Raw genomic sequence first — 22,961 nt, 5'->3', positions numbered from 1 at the left:
CTTAACTACCATATCAGAAACTTTTTTAAAAAAGGTAATTTAGGGGCACCTGGGTGGCTCAGTCAGCTGAGCATCCAACTTCTGCAAGGTCATGATCTCACAGTTCGTGGGTTCAAGCCTTGCGTCACGCTCTGTGCTGACAGCTTGGAGCCTGGAGCCTGCTTCGGATTCTGTGTCTCCCTCTCTCTCTCTGCCCCACCCCACTCACGCTCTCTCTCTCTGTCTCTCAAAAATAAATAAACATTTTTTAAAAATTTTAAAAAGGTAACTTAATAACTGTAATGGTTTCTAAATATGTTCAAATTCTTTGATACTCCTCCTTTCAAGAAGTGGAGCTTAATTCTCCTCCCCTTAACTATTGGATTCACTTTGCAACTGGCTTGTAAGAAACAAAATAACACAGAAGGGATAGTCAAGAAACAGATCATGAAAAGATACTGTGGCTTCCATCTTGGTTACTCTCTTGGATCACCGGCTCTGGAAGAAGCCAGCTACCACAACATGAAGAGCAGTCCATGTGGCAAAGAACTCAGGACTCTAGCCAATAGCCATGTAAGTGGAGCAATCTTAAAATAGGATCTTTCAGTCACAGTCAATCTTTCAGATGATAACAGCCCCACCCTCCTAACATCTTGACTGTAACCTCACGAGAGGCCCTGAGCCACAGTCACCTAGCCACGCCACTCCCAGATTCCTAACCTTCAGAAACTAAAATATTAAATAAATGTTTATTGATTTAAGCTATAAGATTTGGGGTAATTTGCTACACAGCAATAGGTATAATTACAATAATGCTAATACAATAATGGTGGCCCTCTAAGTCATTCAAGGGTTTTCTTTTTAAATTACTCATCTTCTAAATATATAATTTATCATCTGAGACTTAAACACTGTCAGGGGTATGGCGTGGTGTATGACACTGGATAGCAGGTACAACCAACAGTGCGGAGAGCAGAGAAAAATGCTCACCACCCTGATGGGTCCTTTCCCAAGCCCTAAGGGCAGCAGAGGACTTGGTGACCTACAAGCAACCACAAGGCACAAGAAGAGTCTCTGCTGCCTGTCCTGCCTCACCCTGCCTCACACCAGGGTCAGCCACCCTGTCCCCAGCTGCATCAAGTGGAGGAGGCCGAGTTAGAGGAGGGTGGCACCATGAGCCTGGGCCGTGTCCTTCATATCGGGGGGATGAAGACACTGCTGCCATGGACAACCCAACCCATGCCAGCCACAGTCCCTAAGTGAGGCTCTCCCAGGTTCTGTGTCTCAGCCCTTGGATCCTGGCTGGGCCAAGATTGGTGTGAAGAGTTACCTGCCCTGTCCCCCGCTACCCTCCCACCACCAATCAGGAGCATCTGATCAGGCCTTGGTGGGGAGTGGGACTCCCAGGGCCACAGCCACTTCCACCAGTCAGCCCCCTGAGGGAGAGCTTCAGCAGGCAGGATGGTGGTGAGCTGCAGCCTCTGTAGAGTAAGGGCACTGCAGCACAGGTCACCAAGGAGTACTAGCAACTGGTGGCTCAGGGGGCCCTGCTTGAGGTCCCCAAAGGGAAATGGGCAGCAGCAAGTAGCCCTTGGGGTAGACAGGAGAACCAGGAAGCAGAGGCCAAAGGGAAGGGCAGCATGGGCTGCAGCAGTGGCAATGGGGAGAATAGTGTGGGGCTCACAGTGTGGGAGGAGGGACTACCCATTATGCCCAAGCACCTGGTCCCGGACTATACTGTATCCTGCAGCATCTGTATCAAGGAGAACTTCCTGGGGGCAGCACTGGATGGCCATGTGGTGGCTGAGGCAGAGGCCCTAAAGTAGAGTGGGCACCAGCATGATGGGCAGCTAGTGAGCCAATGGGCTATTTCACCATGCAGCTTCTGTAGGGACCAGACTGCCTGGATAGAAGGCCATGAGCCTAGCTGTCAAAGCACTGGGGTCCTCATGGCCCACATGGATGCTATAATCTGTCCCTATGTTGGGTGCTAGGTGGCTATGTCATCCACAGGCACAATCAAGGCCATGGTGGTATGTTATTCAGTCAATAGGCTGGGGAACATGAAGCATGCTGACAATCCACATGGCAGTGGGCACTGCATCACCTGTTATCTATTACCTGAATCAGAACTGGGACATAAAGGTGCATGGCAGGCTACTGCAATTCTTCCCTGAGAGCTGGACTGTGGTAACCAATATCAGAAGGTCTGATCAGCGGAACCCCCATGAGGTGAAACCAGCCTGATACCAGGTATGCCATCACTGGTATGCCATCGGCTAGAATCTGGGCAGAATAGTGTCCAAGCACCTGTGTCATAGCCAACTACACCCACATACTGGCCATCCTCAGAGCTGCATGAACAGACAGCTTGCCCTGACTTTGGGAAAGCCTTTGGCCCCATGCTGTTGGCCCAGAAACCCACCAATCTCAGTGCCTGCTCCTTTTCTGCCACTGCTGCTACTTCCAGCTTTGCCTCTGTCTTGCCTAGTGTGGAGGGCTCATCTGACACTGAAGCCAAAGGAGAAGACTTCTGCCTGGTAATGGGGCTGGGATTGTGACCTGGGCAGGGGCCAGTGTTGGGAGCTACTGGAGCTGGGGGGCCTGTGGCTTACCCTCTGTGGTCCTGCTTCTCTAAGGTGTGAAGAGCTAAGGAGGCATTGCCACCTCCCACCAGGATACAGGTTTGGGGGCTGGGGATATCATGGCCTCTTGCTGGTAAAAATTTGTTGTGGGTGGACAGTATTCCCAAGCCCCCAACTCCAAAAGCCTGGAATGTGAAGTGACTCCCCAACCACATGGCTATGGTACCTTTTGGAATACGCTGCCACTGTGTGGACAGGAAAAAGGTGCTGGGAGGAGCATGGGTGTGAAAAGTCCTGTCAGCCAAGAAAGAAAGAAAAGTTTACCTCAGAGTTGCCAAAAAAAAAGGAAAAAAAAAAAAGATTTAAGCACTCTGACACAAAGAAGAAAATTTGCCTAACAAATATGAACAATGTGTAGAATCAAAATTTCAGGGCAACTAAAATATAGAAAAAACCATTTATAGATATTATGAATAAGATGATAAAACGAGAAACAACTTCCTCAGGAGTAAACTAAATGTAATCAGGCAACCACCTGAAGAAGAGAAAACAGGAACAGTTAAATGAAAACTGAAAGAAGATATGCAGAAAACCACTGCTTTTCATCACAAGCTCCTCTATTTGGTTTCCTCCCATGTTCATGTATATCTTTGAAAAAAATAAAAATAGCAAACTGCATGCACTCACTTGCCACTGTTAGCCAGCTGCCTGAACTCTTTCACTGTCATGGCTTTTTTCTGGATGTTGTATTGAGTGAACAGTCCCGACTGCCCTGTGACCATCTGCTGAATCGGTGCTGGAATAAGCAAATTATCAATGTCATCATAGCACTGCCTTGGCTTCCATTCCCGAGGAGGAATCACCTAAAAATAAAATAATAAATAAAATATTATCTGGAAAATATTCCAACGGAATACAAACAAAGAATTTCTCAGCATTTCTATAACAAATGCGTAAAAGAACAATGAGGATTCAGATGAAGGGAAATACTTGCATTCTCTTAAATATTCACCTTACTGATATGATTTTTTAGAAATAGCAAATTTTATTGTGCACTATACCAAATAGTACTCTTATATCAACTATACTTTTATCAACTTATTTTTTAGTTGATACTATTAACCTCTCAATTTTTTTTTTTAATTTTTTTTTTCAACGTTTTTTTATTTTATTTTTGGGACAGAGAGAGACAGAGCATGAACGGGCGAGGGGCAGAGAGAGGGAGACACAGAATCGGAAACAGGCTCCAGGCTCTGAGCCATCAGCCCAGAGCCCGACGCGGGGCTCGAACTCACGGACCGCGAGATCGTGACCTGGCTGAAGTCGGACGCTTAACCGACTGCGCCACCCAGGCGCCCCTAACCTCTCAATTTTAAAGGTAAAATGAAGAGATACATAGAAGCAAAATAACTTGAAGTTCAAATAATGCCTATATTAATATGATAAAAAATAAGTAAACATTTGTTTAGTCAGTATTATTCTCTTTAAATACCTCTCACACGATACAGCAAACAGCATAGTGGTTGGTGTGTTAGTAAATGTTTAACAATCAGTTTCCAGGAAGGTAGAGAAAACCCTGGTTTGTAGCTCTTGCTTATTTCCATGATGTAATTACTCCCACCATGGCTAATTTGAGCTTACCTACATGACATAACTGAACACAAAGTTAGAAAGAGACGTGCATTATCAACTTTTATGTTCCTGAATGAGGTTGTTCAGCACACCACTCTTTTCCAACACTATTTAAACACTTGGTTATTAACAATGAAAAGATTAGGGGCACCTGGGTGGCTCAGTTGGTTGAGTGTCCATCTCTCAATTTCAGCTCAGGTCATGATTTCAGGGTTATGGGATTGAGCCCTGCGTCAGGCTCCACGCTGAGCATGGAACCTGCTTAAGATTCTCCCTCTCTCTCCCTCTCCCCCTCTGCCTCACTCACACTCTCGCTTGCTCTCTCTCTAAAATAAATAAATAATTTTTTAAAAAGATTGTCTTTTAAAAAAATTTAAAAAAAAACAATGAAAAAATCATTAACAATAAGACCAAAAACATATGTTCATGTGATTAAAATTAGAAGGGCATCCCTCTATTCTCACTTTAAACTAACATACCTTGGATGCAATAAAATGTGAAATATCTCTGTATTGCTGATGTAATTAAATTAACTTTAGATTCGACAGTGCCCTGTTGATTTTTTTTTGGGGGTAGTAAATACTGTCTTTTATTAGAAATTGTTTTAATTTTTAAGATAAACTTTAAAAAATTAATCACAAAACATAGCACACATTAATAAAATGCACAATCACAAAGATGTAACTGTGAATTATTATAAAGCAAACACCAGAGTACCTCCAACTGCCCATCAAACACATCCCTTTCTTGCCCAAAAGGTAACCACTCACATAGCATTTATGATATTCATTTCCTTGCTGGAGTTTATAGTTTTATGCCTGGGTATGCATCCCAGCACCGTTTTTTTTTTTTTTTGAAATGTACAGAAATATAATCATCCATATATACATATCTTCTTTGAGGTTTATCTTTTCTATTTCACTCAATATTTTTGTTAGGGGTCAAATATGATGGCCTATGATTATGGTTCATGAGTTTAACCCCACATCTGCTTCTACACTGTCAGCATGGAGACTGCTTGGGATTCTCTCTCTCCCTCTCTATCCTGTCTATCTGCCCCTCCCCTGCTCTTGTGCAAGCTCACTCACTGTCTCTAAAAATAAATAAATTAACTTTATTAAAAAAAAAAACACATATTATGACCTACATAGCTGAAGTTCATTGATTTTCATTCCTACTCAATATTCCTTCATACAAATATTTATCCATAAATGGATGACCATTTAGTGGTCACTTGTTTTTTTCTGTTTATTGACTTTTGCAAAGGACACAGCTATTAATAATATTGCATGCATCTTCTGCTGCATATGAGCACACAGTTCTCTAAAATAAACTCGTATACACAGACACTCCTAACAGTGAAATTATTGGGACATAGGATATGTATAGATCAAATTTAACAGTTATTACCAATAACTCCCACCAGCAGTGTATGGAGCATTCCTGTTGCTTCACATCTTCATCATCACTTTATATTGCCGATCATTTAAATTTTAGTCTTTCTCATAAGTTCTGTAATGGTAGTCAATTGTGGAACTTATTTGCATTTTCTTAATTATTAAAGAAATCTCTTTATATATTCCCTATGAATATCCCCTTTTATAAAGTGCTTACTCAACTCTTAACCATCTTACTACTGCACTGTTGGTCTTTTTCTTCTTAATGTATAGGAATTCTTTATATAGTCTGGTTATTCTTGGATCATGTATATATACATTTGTAAATATCTATATGTATATGTGTGTATATATCAAATATCTTCTCTTACTCTATAACTTGCCCTCCAACCTTAAGAGTATATTTTGATAAACATTAAGTTCTTAATCTTAACAAAATCCAATTTGTTCACTTTGCTGCTTTGACCTTTGGTTTAAAAAAAAAATTTCCTACTCTGGAGCATGAAGGCATTCTATGTTACACTATAAGTGTTTTAAGGTTTTGTCTTTCATATTCAGATCTACCGTGTTCCTGCAAGTAGCTTTTGTGAAAACTCTAGGTCAAGCTTCATGAAATGAGAAAATGGGGACAGAAGAATGAGTGATTTGTCCAATGTTACACAGCTGATAAAAGACAGTATTTACTACCCAAAAAAAAAAAATCAACAGGGCACTGTCGAATCTAAAGTTAATTTAATTACATCAGCAATACAGAGATATTTCACATTTTATTGCATCCAAGGTATGTTAGTTTAAAGTGAGAATAGAGGGATGCCCAGGTGGCTCAGTGGGTTAACCATTTGACTCTTGGTTTCAGCTCAGGTCACAATCTTACAGTTCATGAGTTCAAGTCCCATGTCAGGCTCAGCACTGACCGTGCAGAGCCTGCTTGGGATTCTCTGTCTCCCTCTCTCTGTGTCCCTTCCTTGCACACATGCATGTACATGCACTTTCTCTCTCAAAAATAAATAAACATTGAAAAATAAAGTATTGGGTATGTGTTGTTGTTTTTTTTAATGTTTATTTCTTTTTGAGAGATAGAGACAGAGTGGAGCAGGGGAGAGGCAGAGAAAGAGAGAGACACAGAATCTGAAGGAGGCTCCAGGCTCTGAATTGTTTACACAAGTTAGACGCTTAACCAACTGAGCCACCCAGGCGCCCCTTGAGTATATGTTTTCAATAGCATATAATATGATTGTCTCTATTCTCACTTTTTTTTTTAAGTTTATTTCTTTTTGAGAGAGAGAGAGACAGCAGGGGAGGGGTAGAGAGAGAAGGAGAGAGAGAGAGAATCCCAAGCAGGAGCTACACTGTCAGTGCAGAACCCATTGTAGGGCTTGAACTCATGAATCGTGTGATCATGACCTGAGCCAAAATCAAGAGTCAGACGCTTATTCGACTGAGTTACCCAGGTACCCCCATACTCAGTACTTTAAAAGAATATGGATAATCGTACCAAACGGATATGGATAAATACATTAAATTGTCTTCATAATATACTGAAAAGGAAAAAGATTATAAATGCTAACTTCTTAAACAGAAATAAGTGCAAGTAATTCAAACAAATAAACATGGATTGATTCAGGCTCTTGTTTAGAAATAAATACATCTATAATCAAAATTAATATTATATTTAGAGTTTAGTATTTTCCTGTCTTGTGAAAAAAAAGTTTTGTAGGGGCGCCTGGGTGGCGCAGTCGGTTAAGCGTCCGACTTCAGCCAGGTCACGATCTCGCGGTCTGTGAGTTCGAGCCCCGCGTCGGGCTCTGGGCTGATGGCTCAGAGCCTGGAGCCTGTTTCCGATGCTGTGTCTCCCTCTCTCTCTGCCCCTCCCCCGTTCATGCTCTGTCTCTCTCTGTCCCAAAAATAAATAAACGTGGAAAAAAAAATTTTAAAAAAAAAAAAAAGTTTTGTAGCAATTTTCTAAATTTAGAGAAATTTAATTTAGAACATTAAACATTATCTTTGTAAATATTTCATGTATGTGTTCACACTTACTTTTGATAAAAATGTTCAGACAGAACTTTAAAAATTTGTAAGTTCAGGTCTATAACAAAAATCTTACTTTTGGACTATAATTTTAAGTATCAACACATCAGATTCTCTTACACAGGAAATGGAAGCACAACATACTTAGGGTTTTAAAACATTCCAAAGTTAAGCTTTTACATTCAATCAGTCTAACTGAAGGAAAAAACTATTCCTCCTAAAGTTTACCTTCTTGATTATTCTATCAAAATGAATACATACATGTTATTTTATTTCACCATTTCCCCAATCCCAGCCTGGACTGGATATCCAATAGTAATTTTCTAACTGAAATCTGTATTTGTACTACTTACGTTGAAATAAATTGCTATTATCACCATTTACCTACTGAGGAAGAAGCAGGAAGGGGAAGAACAGTGCATCTTACAATCTTTCTTCACACTTTAAGGACACAAAATTATGTAATGTGCATAACCTATAGCCCAGGGTAGTCTATGTCCAGATTACTGTTGTGGAATAATTTTATCCATTTCATATGTAATTAAAGGTTCATCATAATCGTTCTCCACAAAAACAATGTAAGTTTTACATTTAATTTAAAGAGACTGACATTCTTTACTTTCCCAACTTGACCACCACCTTTTACATAGAAGTCAGGGTGTCAAATCTCTCACTATGGAAATAAAAATTAAATCCAGAGTATAAATCTAAAAAATGTTGATTAAAGAAAAATCTAAGGCCAAAGTCACTACTATTGGAACTACTGAACCATTTTCTCCAAATCATATTTTAAGAGCAATTCATTAAATTGTGCATTAACAAAGAATCTCATAAGTGGTTCTGTCTCCAGGACTTGACCTCAAAGAAAACTAGCAGCATTAATATAGTTTTGATTTTTACAATTTGATTTGGTGAAGTTTTACACGTTTGCTATTGCTGCAACTTCCAGAAAAAAAAGGTAAGTAGGTGAAACTGACTTTATGTGACTTCATGTAAAAGATAACACAAATGGCCAAAAAATCCACACAAAAAAATCCAAAAAAAAAAAAAAAAACCAGTTCATTGTATTCCTAGTATAAGTAAAAGAAAATTATCACAAGATTGAATAAATGAATTTCTCCAACTTTGTCAATAAATCTCACTAAAAAAAAAAAAATGTCTAGGGGTGCCTGGATGCCTCAGTAGTTAAGCATCTGACTTCAGTTCAGGTCATGATGTCACAGTTCATGACTTCAAATTCCACATTGGGTGAGCTCAAGCCCCCCTTTAGGTGAGCACAAGCCTGGCTTCTGGTGAGCTCAAGCCCTGCTTTGGGTGAGCCGTGCTTCTCTCTCTCTCTCTCTCTCTGCCCCTTCTGGGATTCTCTCTCCCTCAAAAAAAAAAAAAAAAAATGTCTAGACTCAGGTGTGTTTTGTTCAACATTCAGAAACTAATTGCCATTCAAATGCCATTCATAATGCATTCATAATGCAGCAGAAGTGTACCCTGTGAGCCTGCAACTCCCTTGTGAGGGTGTGTATGTGCTACTTCCCCTCCTAATGTTACTAAATGTGCTACCCTACCACAGGACACTCACTAATCTCAGTGGAACACAGTAAGATCTATGTTTTCAAGAAACAAAAAACAAGAAAAACAGGACAAAGGGCTGCATTCAAAGCCCAGAGAAGGGGACAACCTGTCACCCCCAATTTCCCTTCACCTAAATAAAGCCCAAATCCTTGCTAACCCACTACTAGTTTATGATCAAAATTATATGTGTCAAATGATTCTGAAATGACATTCTCTTCAACTCAAGAATTATTTTTCTCTTCAAAGATAATCCGGTGTTGAGGTTCCATAAAGGAGTTCTTTAAGAGCTAACTCAATAAATAGGTTAAAGTAAGGATTCCTCACCTGAGAAATTCATTATAAACCTCTTTACTTTTCTCTTTGTTTTATCTTTAGCTTCCTTTTCTATCTCTCACCCACCTCTAATAAACCTTAATTCTACTTCATATCACCAAATTTTAAACCTTTTCAGGAGGGACTTGAACTATACGTAACAAACTGACAGACCTCAGGATGCCAGCACAAGCAGGAGCATCCAGATGCAGGAGGACTTGAACACCAACCCCTGCAGTTCTGGAAGTTCTCTCCTCTGATATCTGCTCTTAATGTTACTGGGCCTCCCCTCAGAGATGGGGATTCCAAGGAGAACCCATAACCCAGACACAGTTGAGCAGGCTCTGACAGGGCTCAGGAACTTATGAGGTGATGCTGACAAATCTACAGAAACCCAGATTACAAGTTTAACATTTAGAATAATAAAATGAAGTAAGTGCAATAAAATATACTCTTCTGAGGTAAAATTTTTCCCTCCCTCACCCCCAGCCTCTTATGAGGGAAGCTTTCTGATTGAAATATATTTCCATTATAGAAAGGACAGAAAATCCATCTTAGGTGGAGATCAAAGGATGAATTATATAGATGATCTCTCTTACAAAATTGTAACTTTGGGGGGGGCACCTGGGTGGCTCAGTTGGTTGAGTGTCCGACTTCGGCTCAGGTCATGATCTCACAGCTTGTGAGTTCAAACCCCACATCAGGCTCTGTGCTGACAGCTCAGAGCCTGGAGCCTGCTTCAGATTCTGTGACTTCATCTCTCTCTCTGCCCCGACCATTCTCATGTTCTGTCTCTGTCTCTCTCAAAAATAAACATTAAGAAAAACAGAGTTCTAACTTTGGGTCTATGGGTACAAACCTGCAATGCATTCCTCAGTGCTTTCTGTGACCCTCAGTATATCACAACTACCCTTGGCAGGAGTCCCTGTATCCACTCTGTCTCCTCACATCCATTCTTCATGCAGGAGCCATTGTGACATTTTCAAAATAATGACACAAAAACAACAAACATACAAATAGCCACCATGTCCTCCACTCCTCCGCTTTAAGCCCACCAATATTTCCCATTGCACTGAGAATAAACCCCCAATCCTTACTAAGGCCAGGCAAACCCAGTATGATCTGGTCCCTTCAAGGGCCCTCACCTTACTTACCAACCTCTTCCCCTGCTCATTGAGCCCCAATTCCACAGACCACCTTCCTCTCACACTTGAAGCTCAGGTCAGCCTCCAGGCCTCTGGACCTGCTATTCTTTGTGTCCCCACATCTTGGTTTCTTTATATCTTTTGGGTCTCTGCTTAAATGTCCTTATTTCACCACCCAAAGAGGCTACCACTACAATATACGCTCAACGGGGGCAGAAACATGGTCTGTTCTATCCCATCATACCCCCCAGCACCTGGCATCAGGCCTGGTATGTAGCAAGCACTCTCCACACTTGCTAAGCAAGTAACTGAAAAGAAATGAAAACAGGCAAATCTACGGAGAAAGAAAGTAGATTAGTGGTCACCTAGGGTTGAAGGAATAGTTCTTACCCCTCTGGAGCCCCGTACATGGATATCTTTGGTTTCTAGGAGCCATTCTTGTTTTGTTTTGTTTAAATAAAAAAAAATTTTTTAATTAAAATAAAAAAAATCCCTAGAACATAACCTAGCATAGTTAACTGAAAAATAAGATAATTATTCTGTGAAGAAATCAAATGCCCTGAATGGTTAACAAGAAAAAAATTTGCAAATATCTTCCTTTGGAATAAACAATCTCCCATATCATGAAAACTAAGAGCATAAATGAAAGGCCAAGTCATTGTTTTTGGCTTAAAGGATCTGAGGATAATCACCTTTGCAAGACCCGCTCGATGGGCTCCTTTAGACTCCATGTACGCGAGGTATTTGTTGAACTCCCGGAACTCCTCCATGGAGGGTCTGAAGGTCATGATCTTACAGCTGGGGTTCAGAGGACTCTCTACCTCAGCCACCTCCATGATGGTTTAGGGCAGTCTCTGCAGAGGAGATGATGCAGTCATCAGCACTGAATTATTGTGTGCTTAAGGTTGGCAGTCATTTCCCCCAAAAAGCATATAAGCATTCCCAGGAGGAACTCTTCTCCTTTATTTACCATTCCCTCTACCACACCATTGAGTAGACTTCCTTATCTCTCCCTGGACTCCTGGGGGAAAAGCCAGCCTCTAATCTTCCTCCTCCCAACTTCCTATTTCTGTGATTCAATCACTGACCTGATTGTATTACTTGCCTACTCAAAATCCTTCCTAGTAAGAACAAACTTTCTAACTTCACAAGTTTACAAAAGGTGTTGTTTCTATGTACCAGTTCTGAAACACTCTGTCATACATGCACCTGCATAAAGGCCTAGTCTAGGTTGAGTAGTGAATGGACAATGTTCAACATCCCCAGCACAGACTTGACTTTAGGTGTACTTCCACTTGTCATAATCTTTCCCAGAACAATTTACAAACTACCCATTCAGCAAAACTACCAAGCACCAGACTAAAGTACTGGAGACAGAGAAATGGATAAGGTTTGTCTTCACCATCCAAACTCACTGTCTAGAGGCAGAACAAACCTCAACACAAAACTGTACGCTGGCAGGAGTAACTAACGCCACCTAAATTACTCAGAAATGACTTCCCCAGAAAGGAACACAGTTAAGACTTATTAGAAGGTGTAAGGTTTGCCAGACAAGAGAAAGAGTATTCCAAGCAGTGAAAATACCTGGAAGTACTGTAAGGACAGAGAGAGTTTAGTTTGTCAGGAGCTTAGAAAAGATTATAGGACGGACTTCAAGCTGTATTACAAAGCTGTAATCCACAAGACAGTATGGTTCTGGCACAAAAACAGACACTCAGATCAACAGAACACAATAGAGAACCCAGAAATGGACCCACAAACGTATGGCCAAATAATCTTTGACAAAGCAGGAAAGAATATCCAATGGAATAAAGACAGTCTCTTCAGCAAGTGGTGCTGGGAAAACTGGACAGTGACATGCAGAAGAATGAACCTGGACCACTTTCTTACACCATACACAAAAATAAACTCAAAGTGGATGAAAGACCTCAATGTAAGACAGGAAGCCATCAAAATCATCAAGGAGAAAGCAGGCAAAAACCTCTTTGACCTTGGCCACAGCAACTTCTTACTCAACACGTCTCCAGAAGCCAGGGAAATAAAAGCAAAAATGAACTATTGGGACCTCATCAGAATAAAAAGTTTCTGCACAGCAAAGGAAACAATCAGTAAAACTAAAAGGCAACTGACGGAATGGGAGAAGATATTCACAAATGGCATATCAGATAAAGGGTTAGTATCGAAAATCTATAAAGAACTTATCAGACTCAAAACCCAAAAAACAAATAACCCAGTGAAGAACTGGGCAAAAGACATGAATAGACACTTATCCAAAGAAGACACCCAGAGGGCAAACAGACACATGAAAAAATGCTCAACATCACTCATCATCAGGGAAATACAAATCAAAACCACAATGAGATACTACTCACACCTGTCAGAATGTTTAACATTAACAACTCAGGCAACAACAGATGTTGGCGAGGATGCAGAGAATCCTCTCTTTCGCAGTGCTGGTGGGAATTCAAACTGGTGCAGCCACTCCAGAAAACAGTATGGAGATTCCCCAAAAAACAAAAAATAGAACTACCCTACAACCCAGTATTTGCACTACTAGGTATTTATCCAAGGGACACAGGGTTGCTGTTTCAAAGGGACACATGCATCCCAATGTTTATAGCATCACTATCAACAATAGCCAATGTATGGAAAGAGCCTAAATGCCCATCCATGGATGAATGGATAAAGAAGATGCGGTATATATATGTGTATATATATACACACACACACACACACACAACGGAGTATTATTTGGCAATCAAAAAGAATGAAATCTTGCCATTTGCAACCACGTGGATGGAACTAGAGGGTATTATGCTAAGCGAAATTAGTCACAGAAAGACAAATATCATATGACTTCACTCATATGAGGACTTTAAGAGACAAAACAGATGAACATAAGGGAAGGGAAGCAAAAATAATATAAAAACAGGGAAAGGGACAAAACAGAAGAGACTCTTAAATATGGAGAACAAACAAAGGATTACTGGAGAGGTGGGGGGATGGACTAAATGGGTAAGGGGCATTAAGGAATCTACCCCTGAAATCATTGGCTAACTAACTTGGATGTAAATTAGAAAAGCAAAGCAAAGCAAAGTGGAAAGAAAAGAAAAGAAAAAAGAAAAGAGGAAAGTTTACAGGATGTCAAAGTAAAAAAGTAGGTAGCAGACTGTGCTATAAAAATGTGAACTTAATTATGCTGACAATAGTCAGGATGATTCCCTCAACATTTACTAATCACCTAATACACATGGAGTGCAAAACTGAGTAAGAAGCACTGGCCTGCCTGCCCCAGAAAGGAGTCCTGCCCCATCCCACTTCCAGATGCAGTAACAGTGCCTGGCATCTGACAATCCAAACCACAAATACTCTCAGAACAAAGCTTTCTTTTTTTTTTTTTAATAATTCTAATTTGCCTGACAAAAAGAAAAACTGGGACAGGATGGAATAGATAAAGATGAAAACATGCTGGGGTGCTTGGGTGGCTCAGTCGGTTGAGCGTCCGACTTCGGCTCAGGTCATGATCTCACAGTTCGTGAGTTTGAGCCCAGTGTCGGGCTCTGTGCTGACAGCTCAGAGCCTGGAGCCTGCTTCGGAGTCTGTGTCTTTCCCTCTCTCTGTCCCTCCCCTCTCACTCTCTGTCTCTCTATCAAAATAAATAAACATTAAAAAATTTAAAAAAAAATTAAAGATGAAAACATGCTATGGGATAATAAGAGGTTAAAACAGATCAGGGCTACAGATAAAGATGTGATCATCATTCAGTAAAGGTTTAAATAAGCATCTATCTCAAAAAGTACATGTGAGGAGAATCAAAATTAAACCCTGCCACCCACTATTAACTTAATATAAAGGAGAAAATAATCTGCATAGATATAGATATATTAATACATGACAGAAAATATTCTCCTTGCCTCAGGGAGGAGGCATGCAAAAGAAAAAACCTTCCAGGCCACGTCCTCGCCTATCCCCCTTCATATGTGATACACATGCCCAAATCCATGGGTTGCAGGATGGAAGTCTAACCTCTATACAGGATACACATAATCCTTAAGAAGTGCCTAGATTAAGCCTTTACATAACTATCAGGGCCTTGTCCCTCACCACAGCCTGCATTATACTTTAAGCTCCAACAACTTGCACCGATTTGTGCTTCTCTCAACAAACCAGAACTCTCCATGCCTTTGCCCAAACCATTCCCTACCATCACAGTAGCCTTTAGCTACCTCCTTACCTGGCAAGATTCTCAACCCTTCTCAAGTAGGCCTAAGTGAACCATCCTGTTTGCTTTGACCTCCCTCTCTGCATTCCTTATAGCAGTTGCCTGTCCCAACAGTTGACACTTCTGACCATACGCTGAAACTCTAAACCCCTCAAAGGAAAATCAGACTCTCTGTCTCTTTAAGCCCTAACTTCCAGTCTGGGATCCAGCCTGGTTTGTAACATCTGCTATAATAACTACATGCCAACCGAATGAAAAAATAAATGACAAAATGCTAAAGTATATACATAAAATGATACCAAATGCAGGAAAAAGGAAAGCATTGATCTCACACACAGGAAAGTTACTTAGAAAACAAACTCATTTGCTTGACTGGTAAAAAATAATAGAACACAAAAATCTGTGCAGTGAAAAGGGGGAAGAAGCTCCCAGATTACCTTTGTAGAAATATTTGGTACCTGGAAGAGAGCCTTACTTTTTCCCTCGCCAAAGAACAAGGGTGGCATGCATAGCTCTCCAGCAGAGGAAAAAGCCACTAGGGAAGAAATGAGAAATCTAGCCAGTCACTCAACAGTTACTGAAGGCCTAACTGCTGAGCGGGCATTCAGGAAGGATGAAGAGAAAACCTAACAAGGAGTGGAGTGAAATAGACAATAAATAAGTCATAAGCCCTCTGTAGAAGAAACCAGGGAGTAGCTATTTTATACAGGGTAGGTGAGGGAAGACATTTCAGGTGCCTGAGAGAGGGAATAAATCATGCAGATATCTGAAAGAAAAGCATTTTGAACTAAGTAAGAGCAAGGAGCCTCTTGGGCTCTTCAAGGAATAGCAAGGATGTGAGTGTGACTAGCACTCATAAGAAAAAGAGAATGGTGACTGGGAAGATGAGAAGAGAGAGTTTGGGGGAAATAATCTGGGGCTCTTCCCCTTCTTGTACATTCCCATTCTTGCTACTCTAACAGGTATTTCAAGGAGATGACACGGCTTTCTAAGGTAACTCTCCTGGAGGATTTTAAGCAGAGCAGTGAGCAGCATCATTCTGGCTGCTGTACCAAGCAAAGACAAGATTGGAAGCACAGAGGCAATATACACCAATCCAGGCAAAATAAAATGGTGACTTTGACCAGCAGCGAGAAGTGAGAAGTGATCAGATTGCAGATATATTCGGAACAGAATTTCCTGATAGAAGTGAGAGAAACAGACAAGTCAAGATTTTTGGCCTAAAATACAGAACAATGGTTCTGATAAGAAACTGAAGCCAGAGGTCTATTAATATATGCAGAGAATTAGTAGCAATCAGAGTTAAATCTCTGCCCGGTTTGCTACCTGGCCTTTGAAACATACTTTGCCTCCTCCTGGTGTCACTATTCCTTGACTACACAAAACTAGTTATACCTACAAATCAGGTACATATACTAAAGACCTGGTTAGCTTATATTTCAGACCTTTTTCAATCTATAAAGTTAATATATGATCATAAAATTTGAAATATACTAAAGTATCTAAAAATTTAACGTTAATCCCACCACCCTAATCTTTGCCAAAATGAGAGGCAAAAAAGTCTATTGTTAAGCTTTTTTATTTTTAAGTTTCTTTATTTGGGGAGGGGGGGAAGGCAAGAGAGCAGAGAAGGGGCAGAGAGAGAGAAAGAGAGAATCCCAAGCAGGCTTTACACTATCAGCACAGAGCCCGATGTGGGGCTTGATCCCACAAACCATGAGATCGTGACCTGAGCAGAGATCAAGAGTCTCTTAACCAAATGAACATACAGGTGCCCCAAGTTTCCGGGTTTTTTTGTTTGTTTGTTTGTTTTTGTTTTGAATACTAGTGATACTGATCATTTTGGGGGCGTTAATAACCATTTTCATTTCATTTTTGGGTTGCTTCCTTACATTCTTTACCCTTAAAAGGTAACTTATAAGTTTTCTGTTCCTTGAGTTTTTCCTAATCCACATTTATCACTACCAAATTTAATCATGCTGCACAAATTCCCAGCCACCCTTCTTTCTCCTTTACTTTTACTTCTCTGAATTATGCAGAAAAGTAGGTTTAAAATGCTCTTGCAATAATGATTCTTAGAAAAAGACTGTTATATTTTGGGAAGAATATACCTATGATTTTCAGCTGAAGGTGATACAATGATCATTTTTTCAACGTTCCCCCTCTTTAGAGACTGAATCCCCAAAGTGAGTAACAGCAATACTGTGATGACAACTTTGTTGTTTTGCTTCTACAGAGCTAGCCTTCAATGTTTTTATAAGCCACCAAAACCAAATAGTCATATTTCTGGTAAATACCCTAAGATTTTTTTCTTAATGAACTAAAGATCTTTTTTATTAAGTGAAGAAAAGCCTAACACTAATTCATACTTCTGTAATTCTCCCAAGCTTCTTTTCTGAAAAATTTTACCTTATCATGAAGGACAAACATCTATTCTTATTTTAATCATGTATCTTTATTTGGCAATAAAAAAAGAAACGGGGGCTGATACTTTCCTGCTAAATGTAAATCTATATCCTATATTGCTTTCCTGTGTACACCTGTATTTCCAACTTCTGTTCTCTTATTTAAGCAACTTCTATGAAAAACATAAAAACGGATGGTTCTCATCTTAGGGGTATTATTTTCTTAGACAACGCCTTCCCACAGAACTGGTCTGCACTGCTAACTGCCTCGGAAGAGAACACTTAAGGATCTACTGCAATCCTAAGAGATAAAGCACTCACCATTTAAGCAGATAATTAAGCTAAAAAGAAAATGACCTAAGGCACAATTATCAGTCATGTGATATTAGAAGAGAACACTCCCCTATGCTTCCTCATGTGCACTCTCCCGAACACTGGAGGCATCCTTGCCAGCCCTCACTCCTCCCTCCCTACAGTGAGATTTTAAAAGAAACTCAGCAGTCAAGGTCCAGAAGGAACAGGTGTGACTACTCTACTCTACTTCAGTTCCCAAGTGCTAAGTCCACCAGAGGCAGCTGGAAATCTCGCATCTCTCTTTTTTTTTTTTTTTCAAAAAATGTTTATTTATTTATTTTGAGAGAGAAAGAGAGAGAGCGAGAGCCTGCGAGCATGCAAGCTGGGGAGGGGCAGAGAGAAAGAGAGGAAGAGAAAGAATCCCAAGCAGGCTCCACGCTGGGGCGTGGCCCCTACACAGAGCTCAATCTCTTGACCCTGAGATCATGACCTGAGCTGAAATCAAGAGTGAGATGCTTAATCAGTTGAACCACCCAGGCACCCTGGAAGTCTGGCATTTCTATTGCAACACTGAAGCTCACCCACTTTGGGCCTCACAGTGAGCCAAGTAAGCTTCTACTTGCAGAGTGCCTCAGTCAGGCATTGTTATGAGTTGAATTATGTCCCCACAAAACATGTGTTAAAACCTAACCCCTAATACATGTGAATGTGACTTTATTTGAAAACAGGGGTTTTGCAGATGTAATCAAGTTAAGATGAGGTCATGCTTCATGAGGGCGGACCCTAGTCCAATATGACTGGTGTCTGTATAAGAGGAGAAGGGCTGGACAAAGAGGGAAGAATACCATGTGAAGAGGGAGGCAGCCTGGAGTCATGCAGCTACAAACCAAGAAATGCCAGCAAATATAAGATGCTAAGACAAAGGCACAGAAAAGATTCTTCCCCAAATCCTTTACAGAAAGCATGGCCCTACTGACACTTTGATTTTGGCCTTCTAGCCTGAAGAACTGTGAGAGAATAAATTTCTCTTGTTTTAAGCCATCCAAGTCTGTGGTAATTTGTTATGGCAGCCCTAGCAAACTAACACAGGCATCAGGGGTCATATTGATGGGAACATAGTAGCCTACCACATTCTCCAACCCAGTTTCACCAATAGTAAAGCCTATAATACTCTGACCTTCCATCTGACTCCTTCATCTTTCTCAGTTGGGTAGAAAACTGGCAGACCACCCTGAAAATGCCACATTAGCCACTAGCACTGCCTATCTAGGAACTGAAACACAACAGGGACATCGGGCTTTAAATTCTTCCCTTTTCTATCATCCCAGGACCTCACAGGCCTGGAGCCCTAAGTTAGAGAGCAAGATAGCAAAGAAAATCCTCAGTCTATTAATCATTTTTTGCCTAAGCCAGACCTCAATCCTCTCCCAGAGACCCAGGGGGCTCTTCTTTAATCTTCTTGGTCCCATTCAAATCAGCAGTCCACCTTGCTCTACCAGCCTACAGAGATCAGAAGTAAGAATGGGAAGTTGGACTCAGGGAGACAGTTCTGGGAAAGAAGAGTCAAGGCAACAGATAAATCTCTGCAAAAGTTTCTTTTATTGCACAGAATCTAGGATGAGTTCCAGGAGAAGGTTCCTGAAGAGAAGTGATCCAAGTAAACATGTAGATTCTTTCCAACAGTCTATATTCTTTCCAACTCACAATCCTGACTGTACCACTCTTTATACTCTTGGTGGATGGAAACAGGCAGAAATCATCCTCCTGGGCGAACTGAGCAGTGCTTCTCCTTCTCCTGTTCACCAAAGATCTGGCAAGATTAACAAATACTGGAGCACTCAGGGTGTCATCTTCTCAGAATTAAGTATACAGAAGAGGTGTTGAAACCAGCAAAATTGCCAAATATTCACTCTTGGCTCCACCCCACATAACATTCCTTTCCTGGGTCAGACTACAACGAGGTCTAGACTTCAGTGAGTGGGTCAGGAGAAGCAATTTTCTTTCCATGAAATGCCCACAGTGTAATTGATTCTAGTTGCAAACCCCAAACTTCTTCCCAGCACTAAATCTTATAATATATAATATCTAATTTATGTGTCCACTTCAGTCTTGCATCAATTTTTCAAATGCACTGAGTCAGATATTAATGACACAAGTCATTTCTTAGTTTTCGTTCTTGTAACTCTTACACTTCCCTAAGTGTCCACCAATAGGTGTCTGGTTGGATCAGTGTGGTACTTCCAACAACAGAGTATAGGCAACATAAAAAGAATGAGAAGGATCTCTAAGTACAGATCTGGGGTGATTTCCAAATTACACTGTTAAATTAAAAAAGCAACGTGCAGAACAGAGTTTATAATATTCTACTTTTTGTATAGGAAGCAAGAGCCAACCCACAAAAATGGTTACCTATAGTGAAAAGAAGAGACAGGTAAGGAAGCAAAACTTTTATGAGTATAGCCCTTTTTCTAGTTTTAACTCAGCAATCACGTAAATGATATACAAAATTAAAAACAAAATTAAAAAGAAAAAAAAAAGCCAGGCCTAACACCTGAAAAACAAATTAACTGTATAAGTCAGTGACATGAGCAAACAAGGAAAAGAATTGCTTAAGTAACTTAGAATCACAGTATTTAGGCTGTAGATTCTAACAGGATATATTTTAGGATATAGGATGATTTTTTAAATGTATATAAATTACATTTCTTTGTTAGATTTTTTAGTAGTAATATTAGTGTTAGGTCTTTTTTTTTTTAAATTTTTTTTTCAACATTTTTTATTTATTTTTGGGACAGAGAGAGACAGAGCATGAACGGGGGAGGGGCAGAGAGAGAGGGAGACACAGAATCGGAAACAGGCTCCAGGCTCTGAGCCATCAGCCCAGAGCCCGACGCGGGGCTCGAACTCACGGACCGCGAGATCGTGACCTGGCTGAAGTCGGACGCTTAACCGACTGCGCCACCCAGGCGCCCCTAGTGTTAGGTCTTTTTTAACTATTACAAGTACACTATAAGATACAGCAAGTAAGCAATAATGCTAACGTCATTAGGAATCAAGATTTTCATTATAGGGGTCCCTGGGTCGCTCAGTGGTTAAGTGTCTGACTCTTGATCTCAGCTCAGGTTTTGATCTCAGGATCAAGAGATACCAATATAAAATCCTTTGATTACATAAAAAGTGAGTCTTTCATTAGAATTTGAAATAGCAATATGAACTCAAGATTTTTTTCTCTTAAAATGTTTATCTTCTAATACTGCCCACTGAAAAAGGCATAGAAACAATGACAAAACAGTAATAAAAATTACTGCACACAAATTATGGTCTCTAAATATTATATTTCAATAAAAAGAACCAGGGATATTTGAAGAAAAGGCTAGTTCCAGGTCTGGGACAAGAAATGTATAATATGTGACTAAAACATGTTGTTCCAGAAAGCAAGCAAGCTATCAAAGACTAATGAGAGTACATTATCACTTCAAAACTAAATCACTACTAAGAAAATTAGATATCATGTGCCTCCTGATAAGATACACTGAGAAGGATACACCATCACTTATATGGCTATTCCAATGAAAAGTAAGACTGTTAGAGAATAAAAAGAGCATTACATATTGGATAAAAACTATATGTATGCACCAACAACCAGCCACCAGATATCTGCACAGAAAAGCACAATAATGTAACAAGGGAGAAAAAAATTAGATTAAAAGAACAATAACACAATGGATGCCTTGCTAGCTCAGTCAGTAGAGCATGCAACTCTTTATCTCACGTTCATGAGTTCAAGCCACATGCTGGGCATAGAGCTTACTCAAAATAAAAAAAAATAGTATTATAGGGGCGCCTGGGTGGCTCAGTCAGTTGAGCGTCCGGCTTCGGCTCAGGTCATGATCTCATGGTTTGTGAGTTCAAGCTCCGTGTCGGGCTCTGTGCTGACAACTCAGAGCCTGGAGCTTGTTTAGGATTCCCTCTCTCTCTGCTCCTCCCCTGCTCACATTCTGTCTCTCTCTCTCTCTCAAAAATAAATAAACATTAAAAAAAATTTTTTTTAATAATAATATTATAAAAGAGCAGTAACACCACTAGAATAAAGGGTCTTTAATATGTTTAATATGTATGCATATGCATATCTACATTCTTATAAACCTGAGAATATCCTCATTTAAAAGGCATAAATTAGGGGCACCTGGGTGGCTCAGTCGGTTGGGCGGCCGACTTCGGCTCAGGTCATGATCTCGCAGTCCGTGAGTTCGAGCCCCGCGTCGGGCTCTGTGCTGACAGCTCAGAGCCTGGAGCCTGTTTCAGATTCTGTGTCTCCCTCTCTCTGACCCTCCCCCATTCATGCTCTGTCTCTCCGTCTCAAAAATAAATAAAACATTAAAAAATAAATAAATAAATAAATAAATAAATAAAAGGCATAAATTAGAACATTGAACCTTTTAGATTCAATACTCAGACTTTTTCTAACTGCCTAACCTATTATTTTATACTTGTAAAGTTCAATGGCAGAATGTCAGAGTTCCTTTATCAACAGTCAGATTCTACTAAATAGGCAACTATTAGAAAATGGGAGATGAGGGTTGGGGAAAGATAGATTCTATTCAGTCACAGCTTGCACAACACAACAACCACCTAATTGTTAGAAATCCCATTATCTTTTTCCCTTGGGATAAAGTTTCCATTCATCTCTAACAGTACAATGGCCACAACCATGTTGATTAATTAGTCTGTGCCCAAATCCTTAGGTTGAAGCACTAGACTAAACAAAAGATTACTGTAGCCAGTGACAGTTACTCGGCTTTCCAGCACTTAAACTAAATTTACATCACACTGGTAATCTCAACCAAACAGAATGATATTTTTTTTTAATTACTATTACAATGGATGTTGAAGTAAATCACCTTGTATATTTCTTTCAAATTGTGACTATTTCACTTAAGAGGCAGCCAGGTGGAGGCAGACAGAGCCAGACAGAGCCAGACAGAACTGGATTCTTTTTTTTTTTTTTTTTTAAAGTAGGCATCATTCCCAATGTGGGGCTTGAACTCATGACCCTGAGATTGAGAGTTGCATGCTCTACAGACTGAGCCAGTCAGGCAACCCCAGAACTGGATTCTTATCCCTCCTGTCTCCCCCACTTAATGCCACATGACCTCTGGAAAGTTTCTTAAGCTAGACCTCTATTTCCTTATTAATACCACTCCTACCTACAGCATTGTAATGGGTACTCAGTTCGAAGTTCAATGTAAGAATCTAGCACATTGTCAGGCTACACAGTAATGACACAGATGTTGGCTTAAAAAAAAAATGGGGTGCCTGGGTGGCTCAGTCAGTTAAGCGTCCAACTTCAGCTCAGGTCATGATCTCACAGTTGGTGGGTTCAAGCCCCACGT

At 40.3% G+C, this 22,961-nt stretch overlaps 1 protein-coding gene and 1 pseudogene across 11 annotated transcripts in view; one reads left to right on the top strand and one right to left on the bottom strand.

Moving 5' to 3' along the window:
• Nucleotides 1-22,961, bottom strand: part of KDM4C (lysine demethylase 4C) — a 437,278-nt gene that overhangs the window by 387,347 nt on the left and 26,970 nt on the right. For all 11 annotated transcript variants that reach the window (XM_030294155.1, XM_030294156.1, XM_030294149.1 and 8 more), the window contains 2 exons: nucleotides 11,340-11,501; nucleotides 3,252-3,427 (listed from right to left, as the gene is read on the bottom strand). In XM_030294155.1, the coding sequence (XP_030150015.1) occupies nucleotides 3,252-3,427; nucleotides 11,340-11,483 (320 nt within the window). In that variant the 5' untranslated portion in view covers nucleotides 11,484-11,501. The remainder of the gene's footprint in view (nucleotides 1-3,251; nucleotides 3,428-11,339; nucleotides 11,502-22,961) is intronic.
• On the top strand, nucleotides 902-2,540 carry LOC115499898 (annotated as a pseudogene).

Source organism: Lynx canadensis, chromosome D4 (assembly GCF_007474595.2).
Source record: "Lynx canadensis isolate LIC74 chromosome D4, mLynCan4.pri.v2, whole genome shotgun sequence".
Taxonomy (NCBI): Eukaryota; Metazoa; Chordata; class Mammalia; order Carnivora; family Felidae; genus Lynx; species Lynx canadensis.
Note: the sequence above shows the minus strand (reverse complement) of the source record. Positions and strands in the feature narration are given on the sequence as shown.